Consider the following 15359-nt stretch of genomic DNA (forward strand, 5'->3'; position numbering starts at 1 on the left):
ATCCTCTGTCATGTCTGGCTACGTGCTGGAAATGAAGAGCTCTGGATCTGTCGTGACAGTTTCATTGTTCCCACAACAGCCGAATGGCCCCACATAAGGAATCTTCTCCCTGTAGATTCCTGCAGACGTTTGTCATTGAAATTGCACTACTGATCTGCTTTCCATCCATATTCCACTCCTATTTCCTTTGGAATTAAAATTGTGCTCTGTCCAACTTACACACACGTTCGTTTGCACGTGTTCTCTGTTTGCCGCCTTGCCGTGGATGTGTGTTAATTTAACTGTGGGGACAGAGCCACTCCAGGCAGCAATGAAACATTCCCGTGACAGTTCTGTTGACTACACACACCTGCTCTGTGATACTGATGGAGATGACAGAGCTGCAGGAGTGCCTAGAGGTCAGTGTGCTCTCAACTCCTCTGCCACTTGGCAACATCTGCAATCCCGCTCTGAGGAAGTGTCACTATTGATTTGTGTCAGCGAGGTGAAAACACTGCACGGCCAGGCCACTGCAAGAGCTCACAATCTGCATTCGAGTGCACATATTTACCGCTCCTCGTCGAAATACAAACAACGTTTTAGTTCATCAGCCTTGATTCTTTAATCAGTCTGATCCGCTTCCTCCTTACATGCAGAGATGTTGAAGCAGCGTGTACAGACAAACACTCAAAGCCTTCACGCAGAGTTTGCCATAGAGCAGATGGTGATGGCCTTTAAAGAGTGGCTTCATGCATTGAGAAAAGTGTTGGATCAGAGGAAGAGAGAGAACCAGGCAGAAGTCTCCCGTGTCTCATTTCATCCAATATATTTCAAGGCCGATACAGTCTTTTTTTCTTCTGTGGAGTGGCCTTTGAGGAATACTGAACAAGGGGGATAAATGAACACTAGACTCATGCTTTCTAGTTCCATCGACCTGGCAAAATAAAATCATCTGTACTGAGGGAACCAGAGCTTTGGCTTCATCTTCTCAGGAAACTTCAATCTCTTACATTCAAGGGATATTATTTTCAGTCAGATGGGAGCTTTGGGTAATTTCACTTAACTGCTGACAATAGCACCTTATAGTGTGTTTTTCACTAGGGGTCCTACTTCATATCTTTGCACTGTAATTACATAGATGAATTGATTGCATACTTCTACCTCTGGAAATAGCTAATAAAATTGCTACTACTAACACTTGCAGCATTACCTTTGTGACAACTGTGAAAACAGAACATCCAAGCAAATGTTTAATACACTTTGTCAAGCACACAAAGTCACCCAAACAACCAGCACAACGACTGCGAACGTGGCATCATCCTTCAAAAGTATAGTAGCAGCTGTCATAGGCAGACAAGTTAGCAATCCTAATTTATGTAGTAGAAGTTATAAAGTACTTTTCCACATTCTATGTATTATACAGGGCTGGAATCCGCAGTAGGGGTCCTCAGAGGTCCAATCAAAGCCTGGGATTTGAGAACTGCCTTGAGACCTGGACTGGTTCAGATCCACAATAAATCAGGTTTTAGTCGGGTCTCATTCTTTTACTATGGTTTCTGTGTTTGTTTTAACACATATGAGTGATACCTGAGTGGATCCAAGAAGATCCAACAGTGATCATACAACACTGACAATGATGGAAGCCATTGTATCTTGAGAATACTAACAATACTAGAGCATACTGACACAGCCATGGCAATGAACAAGCAATCATTATTGTAATTCAAAAGGTGAAACAGTCAAAGTTGTCTTTATTGTCCTTGATGCAACAAAACTGCAAAACAAGTCGCACTTGTCATCCGTCTCCATGACTGCAAGTGGACATTTAGACCTTGTCCTCACTAATATGGACATATTTCTAGAAGGGTATTTTCCCCCTTTGCTTTAAAAACTATTCTGTTCACATGGCTATCATTTTACACAATGAGTACAAAAATGACTAGGAACACTCTAACAAATATGCCCCACCATTTTATATCAATATTACATCAAATACAGGAGAAAAACATTGTAATTTCATTATTTCTGCAGACTTTAAAATGAGGAAGCTGTGGACCAAGTAATACTGGGCACAGAGCACACAGGCTTTAGTGTGCAGGTAAAGTGGTGCAGCAATACCAAGCGAAGTTGTAAACATCTACCTGGCTTGCTGACCAACACAAAGAAACTGCTATCGATCCATGATTGTTGTTGTAGTTGCTGTTTCAAGAACATGCTCAAACTCTACATGTCTGAACATATACACATAAAGCAGAGTTTTTAAAAATCTGCATTTTTGAAAAAGTGTCTGTTTGAGGAGCCTTTACTGCAATTTGCATGTGGATAAGAGGCCCAAACACAGAGGAAAATGTTCCGTTCTCAAAGATGATCTTTATTAGTGTGGACAAGGCCTTAAGCTGAAATAACAAGTGGATTAGCCATGCTATTTCAATCAGCAAGAGAGGAACAGCAGAAAACCTGGATGTATTTCGTAACTTTCTTGGCAACAACGATGGATTAAATGGTCCATTTCCAATCTCTACCCTCAGACCTTAGCGCTAAACCCTCACAGACTGAACTGACTGAGGAATGGGGCAGCACTTTGCGACATATCACATTACCTTGATGGCACCAACATTTGTTTTGTACTGTTGTCCATTTGGGACATTTTATTGACCTATTTTTACTTTGTTCAGGGCCAAGGCACCTAAGGGAAAGCATATGTCATTATGCCATCAAGGACAAACAACTATGCACAGCTGTGGCTATGACTCACCAGTGAGCTGTGTGTTTTCATAGATACATGATACATATTTTCCTTGCAATGTTTGCTTCCATGCTTGTTTACCTTTTTTTTTTTTTTAAAGCGCTTCAGGCGTTCCTCTGGTAACCCCATGCTTAACGTCACAACGCTTTGAATTGTGGGTAATTCCCTCAAGCAAAGTGTGCAGAAACGTGGACTTACAGTGTGCATAAAGGAGTCAAAATGTCTGTGAAAGATCTCTCATGCACTTGACGATTTGATGGTGGGACAGCCTTAAGCCCTCACGGACTTAGCAGAAATACGCCTCAGAGTCTGTGAGTGTTGACATTGGGACTGGGCCAATGTGTCATAGTCACGTACAGGGGAGAAGGCTACGATTGTTACATTAGACACAAAGTTTTACTTTGACAGCTTGTAAATTGTAACTGACTTTTTTAGTAGCAATCACAAATTAAATCAATGCAAATTGGTTCTATCTCACCTGGCCAGGTTCTTGTCTGGCATTTCTCAGTTCTGCATTCGTTCAGGTTCTAGCTTTCTATTATTCGATGGACTTGGTTTGGTTCTGGGGGTATTTCTAGTTCTTTTCAGTTTTAGACCCTTGGGTATGCAAGGTGGTTGAATCCTTTCTGACATCACCCATGTATTTTACCACAAGTGGTTTTGAAGTTCAGTGTGGTGGCGCCAGCTATGGTCAACTTGGCAGTGCCTGACTCCTCCTAATTCCTGTCTAATCCAATACAAACTAAAATGAGCAAAGAGATGGTGCAGGTCATGCAAATGTCTCTGGGTCATGGACTTTCCTGTGACAGCAACCACCTGTCACTCAAAGCAGCCACACCATTAATTATGCATAACCAAAAATTCACCTGCCTTACAGTGGCATAAACAGGTTAACTAACTGTAGAGACCAAAACCGATTTTTGTTCTGGGCTGCAAAAATTTCTGCTGTAAAATCAGGCAATTTATCATGGAGCTCTATGGGGTTTGACTCACAGTTAAAGCCAGCCTTCAGTGGCCATTCAAGGCTCTGCAATTGTTGCACTTCCATGTCAGCTTCACTATTTAGCCCTGTAGGTTGCAGCTTGTTTTGGGTATCAATTTGTAGACACATGATAATCTGCAGCCTCTATGAGGATGTACAAGTTAAACGCTAATACGCTCTCAGCTGGCACTAAACATATGTGGGTCAGAATATCATTATTTTGCAAGCATCTAGCCATAAATCAAAGTATTGGCCGAATTAAATTTTTGAGGGGATCACATTAGGTGCATTACAACTTATCGTTAGCAGGATGTTGGTCAGCAGATGCCTAAAGTAAGATTCATCATCTGAAGATTATGGAGCCTTAGAACCATGTCGCTAACATGGGAACTCATCATAAGTACAAGAGAACGTGTGCACATAAACGAAAGGAAAAAATAAGCAAGTCCCTGGATTTAATGTCCTTTTGTAAGACATGTACCATCTTGGCTTTTAAAATTCTTAGGACAGCAAGCAACAAAGTAGCATGATAACATCTGGTGTTCTTCTTTGCCCTTGGAACAGTCAGAGATGGCTCCTCTGAGGACCTGAAGTACCTCCCATTTGTGAGATAGCACAACAGCAAACAACTAATAACCATCTGCTGCAGTTCCACCCTAGCACCACTATTTCCAAGCAACACTGTAGCTATCAATTAGCTACCGCTCAGAACATCCAACCTACCATATGCTACCAACCCCTCAAGCCTAAGCCATCAGCCTCCCAACACCAGAAACCTCTTAAGATGCATTTGCAATCCACATACATTCAGAAAATATGGCCGTCCCGAGTTGAATCTATATTTGTCTCAGCCAGCAGGCATATAATCCCACCTAGCCACTAAAAAGTGTTCTGTGACATTTTTGGCACCAAAAGCATTGTTTTAAATCTTTATCCTATAATTAAGTACAGGTGGATGTATTGATTGTGTTGTTGCTCTGCCACGAGTATCAAGGGAGCGAACGAAGGTGATTTTACCTGAAAGCAGGAGGACACAGGAATGATAGAGGTGAAGGAAGCAGGCCACTCTAAGAGGATTTTTCCTTTTCCGCTTTCCTCCCCATTGTTAGATGATTAATCGAAACCCATTAGTGTGGAGTCGAGGCCAGCGAATTCAGTTTTAATTAGTTTCTTTTTTTACCCCTCATTCTCCTTTCCTTTGACATAGGGTGCGCATTATCTACACAATGAGGGATTGGCAAACTGCTTATCTGATTTTGCTGCTAGTCTCTTGCAGCTGGTATTATTGCTGTACTGTGCAGTATCATGAGGCTGGTACCTCACCTGGGGCTTTAAAATGCACCGCTGTATATGAAGCCAAATGCACGTACACGCGCACCTAGCACACATTCATTCAGCAAACTCTGCAGAGGACATTTAGAGGTGGCGTAGTGGTGTCGTCTCTAAGCTCAACTCTCGGCAGAGGTTAGATCTGCTGGGAGATGGACATGCTCAGATTTAGCAAGTAATTCCCTTCCTTAGCAGGACTCGAGGATCAATAGGATCTTTGTTATAAGCTGGGCAAAGGAGCAACACACCCACCAACACTTAATTAAAAAGATTTGACACAGATACTGTACTCTGACATAATGTTTCTCCCTGACCCCAGTGCTAATATCTGAACCCGGGGTGGGAATTGGTTCAAGTAGTGTAATTGAGGCGGAGGCAATCCATCTAATCCTGCTATTGTCAGCACTTGCCCTTCCCCTCCTTCCTTGTGTTGCTTTTGCACCGCTACTCCAAAGGGAAGAGTAGACCTGTCGGCAGTGACTGCTGCTTATTTATGTTTTGAAACACTTAAATGCACTTAGTCAGCAAATTTGGCAAAGCATCATGGGAGAATTCCTTCTGGTAATAATAATTTATGACACAGTCTACCCTTTATGGCTGTATTCTGTGCAAATACTTAAGTAACTAATTAAAATGTCTAAAGAAAGTGAGAATTATCTGGCACGCCGCCTTTTGTTTGTTTGAGCTCACATTAGGGAGAAAGTAGACACAAAAAGCCTTCCACATCTGATTTCTGGGAAGTTTTTGAGCTCTCACATCTCTTCTGTTTTTCTTCTTACTTTACACCTGATATTGGCTCCCACCTCTCTGCACCAAATCCTTGAAAAGCCTTTATGTTGTCACAGTGATTCCGGTCAGGTGCTGCAGACTTTATTTTGATGTGAGGGACAGCTTACAGGATTTAGGAGATGTCAGATGTAATTGTACAGAGCCAAAGACAAAATGACAGTTTTTTTTTCATTGCCTCCCTCTGGTCCTTTGGTCTAGTCTTGATTGTACTGGTCGGGAGAGCCACAGGGTTTATGTGCAGCCAATGTCATTCTTCACTGAGCTGTGTCACTATTACTGCCCTGGAAATGGATTATAGATGAAGAGGAACTACAGCTAGCTGGGTCAATGACAAAGATGGAATCCAAACATGTTGTCAGCACGGAGGCCGCCTTTATTAGCGGTTTTTAAACAGACGTTATCGAGCTAATCACTCCCTCTTAACCTTGGCGTTAACATTGCAGGAACACCACGGAGCTTTCCTGACATTGCAGTTGTGTCACTCAGCCAGAAGTGGACATCTGGGCTGTGTCAAACCTTTTGGGTGTTAGGGCCCCTCGGAGAGACACTATTCTGACTGCTAATGTTTTATTAAGTAAAATAGTCTGGGCCGTGACATTTACATACTCTCTCCCCAAGCCAATTAAGTTCTTGATGTGCTGTTATTATCACCAGGCCAACAATGGAGATTAGCAAAAGTCACCTCAGTTATTCAGACTGTGGCTCTTATCTTGTCTTGCGCTCAGAAGGTCATCGATTGCCATGATCCCTTTTCACAGCATGTGAGCAGTCCCACATGTCTCTGTCCTTTGTGTTTGTTTCAGACCTGCGGGAGATAGTGTTCGTCATCCAGAGTCAAAGCAACTCCTTCCACGTGAGGCAGGCGGAAAGACGGAGAGAAGATTTGCTCTATCAGGCGCACAGTCTCACAGAGGTAACAGTCGAAGTATCGTTTACTAATGCACGACATGCTGTTATTTTGGCATAAAAGCTTACTTACAACACATTTTAGTATAAATATGTGTACTTACCAGTCTTTACCAACAGCCAAAATTACATCCGACTGCAAATGAGTTCCTGTAAGCTGTTTGTGTTGTCACATGGTGTCAGCACTGATTTAAAAAAAAATAATTTCAAAGCGTCACATTTTTAATTTAAAATCCATTTGGCAGAAAGTACACATGACATGATTTCCCTACATCGAAGAAAAAAAACTTTGCTAAGTGTTCGCCATTTGTTCCACTGCTACACAGTCCTCATCAATTTAAATATTGAATGCTGGTGTGAAGAATTATTCATAGCACCCTCCAGATCAAATTTGCGAAGTGCATTTAAGTTCAAAATATGAAAATGTAGTTTCAAATATGTACCAGGCTCAGCAAATCATGTGCTTACTTATAATTTTTATTTTTATGTATTTAGGAAACCCAGAGATTTGGGCAGCTTTGATGTTCAGATATGTATCATTCTACTCAACAAATCAGCCTGCCATTTCTGGAAACTGTTAAGTAAATGTTTAATGGAAAGTGATGATCATCCAAAGGCGTTATAAATATTCTAATGCCTGCTTGTAATTCAGATATTCCAAAAAAGGAGCAGAAGAAGTAAACACAGCATTTTATGAAATTTGTTGAACTTTCAGGAAGCACATCAGAATTATGTAACAGGAAGGCAGAGAGCACATTTACAGTTCAAAATGTCCTTTGTTGGTTCTCATTAAATCTCTTTAGAGTCAGATGAAATGTGGTATATTATATGAGTTATGGTCTATTTGGTTACATGGCAAATGTGGCATCACTAATTGCTATATTGCAGTAAATTAGATGAAGCAAATGCTTGCTGTATTCACTCTATCAAAAGATATATTTGTTTTTTATATTTCTGTTATGTTGGATGTGTCACTGACTCAGAAACATTCTACAGTGTTGTCTCAGTCTCCTTCAATGTTGAATGGTTCATGTCTTTTTTCTACAGTATGAACAGACTGTACAAAACTTCTGATTTTATCTCATTAGTGGTGTCATTATGGTTCGTACAAAACCACAACATATCTAGTCTGAGACCCCGTTTATACAACATTCCCTTGAAAAAGGACTTGACAGTGTTATCTGTGTCTAAAATCCTGCACTCTAGTTCAGTGTCCAAAACAAGAATAAATGCCTACTAAGTCATATTTTCAAACACAGACTTCAGCTGTTGGTTGTTCACAGCATTTTTAAAATGGCTTCATGTTTCCTACACTAATGAAGAAATCAGATGTTATGAGATTGGACAGACTTAACACATCATGTGTACATTTGCAGTTATGATCTCACAGATACGTCTGCCATTTTAGCATCTGTTGCATGCAATTACACAGAGTAATTCCAGATGGCAGTGAAGGCTTGACAGATTTTCAAAGACTCAAAGATTCATGATTAAAATCTGTTCACTGTTTTCAGAGTGAAAATACCTTTTGACTAAAATGTACCAAGAAAACACTCAGAGAGTGAAGGCTGTGAATATACTGAGACTGCAGAGTCCTCAAAATGGGCTTTTTTTAATAGCAGAAAATGTCAAAAATTAAAATTTAATCTGGAGTCTAGATCTACATGGAGGATGATTGTACCCTGAATTAAAGCGGAAAGTACTAGAATTTATGCAGCTTGAAATGCCAGATGGAAAATTGCAAATGCAAAAGAAAGAGACGACAGTGAAAGAACAAATATATCTAGATATAAAACTAAATGTAAAACAGGAAATGAACATTAGTCTGTCCTGTGACAAAGTTTGATGTTTTGCTGATCCATCATCCACCCTGACCTCCTCCCCTTCCTGCAGCCTTTATACATTTTTGCATGAACTGAATGTACTTGAAAGAATATATCATGTTTTGATTATTTTGATATTGATTTTCTCTCAATTGTGGCAGCATATTGTTACCTTTGTGACCAAAATACATACAAAAATACACATATCTAATAATAACAATGTTTCCATATTGACATGAAAAATATCTCATGACAATGTGAAATGATTTTGTAGAAAACAGGACAATTTGTCAATGAAACAAAGGAATGAGCGAAATTCTTTGTTGGCAGCAATATATTGCAGTACAAAACCTCATGGGTCTAGCTAAAACCTGAATGGTCTTAAATCATGGCTTTATGGTGCACAAATTCCATCAAAAAATGTTTTTGATTAATATTATCTCTTCCCAACTAACTTAGAAATTAGGCTGGACCATAACTATTTTCATTTGAGGCAGTGGTTGAAATAACCTTGGAATCAAAATCAAAAAGTTGTTGCTTTTCAATTTCTGTTTTGCTCAATGTCACAGAATACAAACACACCGTAAAACAGCACAAACTCTGATTAGATTGCATAGATACAGTGATATAAATAAAACTCTCCAATTGATCTTACTTAATAGCCACAGATGAGTTACATCCAGCCGTCCCCCAGTTCACTCCCACCTCCAGAGCATCAGACACTGAACCTTACGACTCTGCTGTTTAACAGTCTTACAGGGTTTTCTGGGTACCGCAGGAAAAAGATCAAAGCCAAACAGATTTGCTCAGTTTGTAGCTGTTCAGCATATTTGATGTAAACCATATTGTGGTACATAGCTATATAAAGCTTTGTGCAAAGCAGTTTTATGTCTTGAAAATATCTTTATCAGTTTGGAGGTACAGTTGAGACCTCAGAGAAATAACCTTTGAAGCCAAATCCTCCTCAATAGAGAAGGTTCAGGTTTCAGTCAAACTGTCAGAATGTCATTCAGTCATATTTTGACTTTCTTCTCTGTAAATCGGAAAAAAAGAATGAAGTTCTGCTGAAAATATTGATTTAAAGCCTCCTAAACTTCTAGAATATGTAAAATTTTGGGCTATAATCGATAAGTTGTGACCTGACCAATGCACCTTTGAGACAGGAAAATGTGCGTGCAATCAGTATTTCTGTCTGCCAACGTTTTTCACACTCAGAAGATATTCCAGTTTTATCCTCGTCTGACTGGAAGGTTTTTGTGATATCCACAGATTTACACACACAGGAACTTGTGTATTCTGTGTCTGCTTGCAGCCCATGTTCCTTCAGTCTGACATTCTGCCTGGTGGGAAAATTCCAATTACATTTATACAATATTTTTTCATTTAGCCAATGCTCAAATCCATAAAGACGCACTGAGACTACAAGAGAAGGAGATTAAACTGAAACCTTTAGCAGCAGCAGAGGAATAAACTATGTTTTCGACACTGCTAGTATTATAACAATTTATGTATTTAAGGGGCCAGTTTGATGGGAATGTTTCAACATGAAAACCTGCTCTTTAATTAGACATTTGACCCTTTTTGTCATTTTCGATTGCCGCTCACTGCTGAAGTGGATTTGACAATCGACTGCTACATCTTTATTCTCCCCTCCAGCCCCTCCTACAGCTGAAACCATAGTTTCTCTTCCCTCCATTACAACCAGGTCTTACTGGCCCCCATTGTCTCCCCAGTCGCCGAGCAATCAGTGTCCTATTTGCTGCGAGCTTGTCCTCACAAGGACCGGCTCTTATCTGTTGATGAGGAGCCTGCAGCTTGCACACAACTGACATAAAACTATCCGCCTGTTCTTTTTGAATGCCTACTTTATCAGAAGAATGTCAATTGCTCTTTGATGCAAAACCTCTCTTTTTGCGATTGCATTATTATCGGAAGAATATTTCTCTTTGATTTAACTTATTCTTTTTATGTAGGGCCGATGGTTTGAATGTCAAGTAGAGAACAGTTTAATAAAACATGGTACGTGTCATGCGATTCGTTTTAAGATTATACTTGAAGGTAATTAGATTAGAGCCAGCAAACCTCAGCTGACTAATAGGGATTAATAAGTGTAAACAGTCTGAGGCTCATCGCCTAAATCAAACAGGCTGCCGTTAGACAAAGCGGAGACTGTTCTCCCTGACTTCCTGCATGATGAGTGGACCGTGTTGTAATGAACCACAGGGTCTTACGCTCTGCTGCTTTGTTTTCCTCGCAGTGTGAAACATTGGCTCCCTCAGACAGTCCTCACACACCTTCTCTGCCCTGTCCTCACCACAGAAAAAAAAAAATTGCTGACACACGTTCTTCTCATTTGGAAGTGATTGTGTGCTCCGTCCATGTCCTGAAATAGCCCGTGCTCGTCGTCGTTACTATTTCTTTTCTTTTTCCAAAGTTTATTTCTAACTGTAAGGGCAGGCAGCAGCAGCAGCAGCAGCTCTACAGGAAATATCAGTTTTATCTACCATGTCTCTGCCAGGACATGGCTAGACTCCAGCATTTGTTAATCTGACACAGTACCATCATGCGGTCTCAATCTGACCTTAATCCATCTCTCTGAAGTTTCACTTTTTGCTTTGTTTTCAAATATTAAACTTTAAAAACAGGTCAAAAATATGTGGCTGCTGGAGTTTTTAGCAAATGCCTGTGTACTTGATTCTAACAGAATCCGCTTAGAAACCTGGATTTGTGTTTGTGTTTCAGTATGCTGGTTTATTCCATGTATATATATCCACATTTCTGAAACCAAAATGAGATGGTGTGCAATTCTAGACTGTATGTAAAAGATGAATGTAGCGACCGTGACATTAGCCATTGTTAAGCGTTTTCACATTTCTAGTTTGGCATTCGAGCAAATGGTGCATCCAGCTGAGAACTCGAAGATGCTACTAAACCATACTCTGCTTTATCATCTAGTTTACCCTGAATGGGACCATAATTTACTAAATGAACATAGTGCTGCATTCAGAAAGCCTTAAAAGTAGCAAATTCATTAGGAAAGTGTTTACTGAGATAGCACATCAGTGGAGAAGTAGGGCCATTTTCTCATAGACTTCAATGCAATTAGACTTAATTTTACAACAGTAAGAGTCGTCCCCTGCTGGCCGCTAGAAAGAATGCCGGTTTTTGAGGCACTTCACTTTTCAGACCTGGATACTAATGAAGCAAAAATGGACCAAACATCTCATAGAGGAATTTTTTTTTTTTAACATTTTACTGCAACTGTATGGGGTCCTAGAAAATTACATTAAAAATATAAAACATGCCAGTCCGAATTAGAAAACTGTGAGCTCTGGTGCACAGAATATAAGGTTTGCATCAAAAATATACAAAACCACTGGCCTGGGACCAGCATGACCCAGAAGTGGCTCATTAGCAGTGATCAAACTGCTGACCTTCCAGCTACAGGACCATCTCCCTAAACATTCTGTTCACCCTCGAGTCCTTTAATGCAGAAAAGCTGCTCTAATTGTCTTTAGCTTTGTGTGGCTATTGCGTGCTACTAAAAATGACCTCTGATTTGTGTGCTGCTTCTTTCAGAAACTGCCGGTGGTTTCGCTTCTTCACCGTTTATCGGATAATGAGGGCGATTGGAGTATCCTTCCTCTGCTGCCTTAGTAAGTACAGCTGAACACGTAAGGTTGGATGATGATGTGACTTTCTAAAGATTTGCTCAGTTCAGCCTAATTTAAGGATTTATAATTTGGGAAAAAAATGCCAGAAACTCATTTGATGTTTTGAAGGTTATATTTGGGTTTTGAGGACATTTAATTTGCCACATTTGCTTAGAAGCCATTACTAACACAATAACTGTGATTGATTGCTTCACAATGTGCTAAATGCTGACTTAATGTGTCTGTAACTGTGACAATAAGCCTGTTACGGCGGTTATTCAGTGGCGTGAACATCATGATAATGACATTAGCTATAGTTGTCTTCATGCTTGGCCCTTCTTAAAAATCCAATATGTGTTGAATGATTGTTTTGGAGAGATGTGTAATAGTAGCCATAGCAAAGATTTAGGACCCAGATCATTACCAAACTATTACACAGCCAGCCTAACTGAAAGAAGTCTGTGTGCTTGTGATGTTTTTCTTTCTTTCCTCCAGAGAAAACATTGTGACTGTCTCAGTGTGACTGGGTCAGGAGCGTTACTCAGTGGCTCCTTAGACTGGACTGATGAAAAAAACTCATTTTTGTACAATTTTTGTGGCGCTATTTCATTTATCCTTGTTTTATTATTTAAGTTTGTTTTGTTGTGTCTGCGTGTCCTCAGCTTATCCCAGTCCTTTGGGAAAAACTCATCCTGGATTGTATTTCTTGAGGAGGAAACCAATGTGAAGATGACTACCCTCGCCCAAGTCCTTGCAAAATTTGACAAGAATAAAGTAAGTATGCAATTTTCTCTACAGACCTCTCTTTCTCTTGTGTATTTCCTCATTGTTTAGTCTGCCAAGTTAATCAGTGAGACCAAAGCTCTCCGTTTGGAGCTTAGCTGATCACCGCTTCAGTTAAGAGATAAACTATCAGGTTGGCAGCAGCTTCTTTGCAGCTGCACTGATCTCTGCCAACTCACAGCGTAACCCCTCAGACATGTCACTCTGCTCTCAGCTGCAGACATAATTCAAGCCCTGTCCCTCCATTCATGAAATTATTTTTCTAGTATATGGGCTGGTAGGGCAGATTGAATGTAAAATATTGAGTGAATGCTACATAAAGTCCAGCATTCATCAGGGTTGTGACAACGGAGTTTTTGTTTCTCGCTCAGCAGAATAACTTTCTCCTTCAGTAATCTGCACATTTATGGATTTCTCAGGTAATTCCAATAACTGGCACATTTTTATGGTTTGAGCTGGAGATTTGTCATTTTTTTGTTTCTAATTGTTCTTGTTTACAAGCCTTTCAAAACACAGATAAAATAGAGGTAAAAATGATGTTAATTGCACTTTGATATAAATCCTCCAGTGAGAAAATCACGTATTTCTATAAGCAAAAGATGAATGTTGCTTTTTTTGCGCCCTTTTATTGTCATATTGGGCAATTTAGACTCTGCAGGGTATTTCATTTCCAGGGCAGAGACAGATCTGATTATTGTATGCATATCCACAACCTCATCTGGAGGAGGAGGTGACAGCAGATCCTGATGACTTGATTCATTACAACATGCAAAAAGCTTCTCTCTCAGGTCTCAGTGTGGACAGTCTTATTTTAAGACAAATCTAGTTGCGAGTATTTCAGGAAGTAAACGCTCATCACAGAAACAAGCTACGGCTTTTATATAAAGTTCAATCAATTAGACAGAAGCTTGACAGTAATTAAACACAGCACCAGTTGTTATGCATTTGCTGATTTATTTATTTTTTTAACAAATATGGCCTCAAAAAAGAAAGAGATGAAAGCTAGTTTTTGATTACAGCTGAAAACAAACCATAAATCAAAACCAAGAGCAAATATATATATATATATATATATATATACATTTTTGACTTTATGTGTTAGGACATATTTTGTACTGATATTTATATTTTATATTTTTTGTACTGCTTTGAATGGGCACAACTGTAGCGTAAGCAATTTCCCCTCAGGGATCAACAAAGTAGCTCTGATTCTGAAATGAACAAAATATCAGAAACTCCAAATACAGCCTCCACAATGATCAGAAAATTAAACACCACTTTAATAGTTTCCACCTCAACTCTAGACCTTAAGAAGGGCCTTTACAGCTTTTATGAAGGTAGGATTTACAGCAGGGGTTTAGAGGTGCTGCTGCTAAGCCAAGCTAACTGCCTTCTGGCTGTACCGTACAGATATGAGAGTGATCTTCTAATCCTCTCTTCCACCAGAAAACAGACAATGATATTTCCCAAAATGTTGTTCTGTTCCTTTAAACTTTATCTACTTTGACTGTTGGAGGATTTTCTCCTCAAATATCGGATGATTTTTACTCCAGATATGTCAAAAGTTTTGATCAGAGCCTTTTGTGGCTATCATATCTGCCATCTTTTAAACTTTGTTCTATCAAGAAATCTCATTATTTCCCCAGCTGGGAGCAAATCCCCTCATCAGAAGTAATTTCAAAGATTTTCTGACAAGTACAGTGTGAAATTAGGCCAGAAGCCCAAATGTTTCTTTATTTGGAAATTCACTGTACGATAACAAAGAAGATGTTTTGTTTTACCTGTTGAGATGTTGAAGTGTGCCTCTGAAACCAATTTATCAGGAGTGGTTTCTTGGTAAACCCCTCCGTGATGAGGAGTCGACCATTATCCATCACTACGCCTTCGCAGAGAATCCCTCCGTCTTCAAATATCCAGACTTTGCTGCTGCTTGGGCCTTAAGCATCCCCCTAGTTGTTCGGTGAGTTTGTGTAGAAGATCTGTTTACATCTGTTAAACCAAATTATTCAGACCCTATCATGTAAGATTTAAAAGATAGGATTAGATGTGCTATTTATTTGTGGCATATTTCATTTGAAAGTCTGTGATTCCTTATTTTAGGCTTGCAAACAAAGTGAGAGATGAGCCACTTAAATCTGACTTCACCATTGACCTGAAACATGAGGTAAGACAATATGCAAGTCACACAGCGACCTTCAGGGCCGTTTTGTCTGGAAGGAGATGATGAGGCTCCTGGTTTTCGGCCATTTTCTAACTGTTTTCCTATTTCTCATGCTCAAGCCAAAGCCACCTTGCTATAATTTATTTGCAGAAAAAGATCAAGGCATGAAATCCATCTAACCTTGAAGTGAAATCTCATTACTTTGGAG

General features: G+C 39.7%; 1 protein-coding gene across 3 annotated transcripts in view; it reads left to right on the forward strand.

The window, feature by feature from the left end:
- The window catches only part of b3glcta (beta 3-glucosyltransferase a), a 70439-nt gene that overhangs the window by 34735 nt on the left and 20345 nt on the right, over positions 1–15359 (forward strand). For all 3 annotated transcript variants that reach the window (XM_055012155.1, XM_023262884.3, XM_055012154.1), the window contains exons 4-8: positions 6629–6738; positions 12134–12210; positions 12870–12981; positions 14814–14950; positions 15091–15154. In XM_055012155.1, coding sequence (XP_054868130.1) covers positions 6629–6738; positions 12134–12210; positions 12870–12981; positions 14814–14950; positions 15091–15154 — 500 coding nt within the window. The remainder of the gene's footprint in view (positions 1–6628; positions 6739–12133; positions 12211–12869; positions 12982–14813; positions 14951–15090; positions 15155–15359) is intronic.

Source organism: Amphiprion ocellaris, chromosome 7 (assembly GCF_022539595.1).
Source record: "Amphiprion ocellaris isolate individual 3 ecotype Okinawa chromosome 7, ASM2253959v1, whole genome shotgun sequence".
Lineage (NCBI taxonomy): Eukaryota > Metazoa > Chordata > Actinopteri > Pomacentridae > Amphiprion > Amphiprion ocellaris.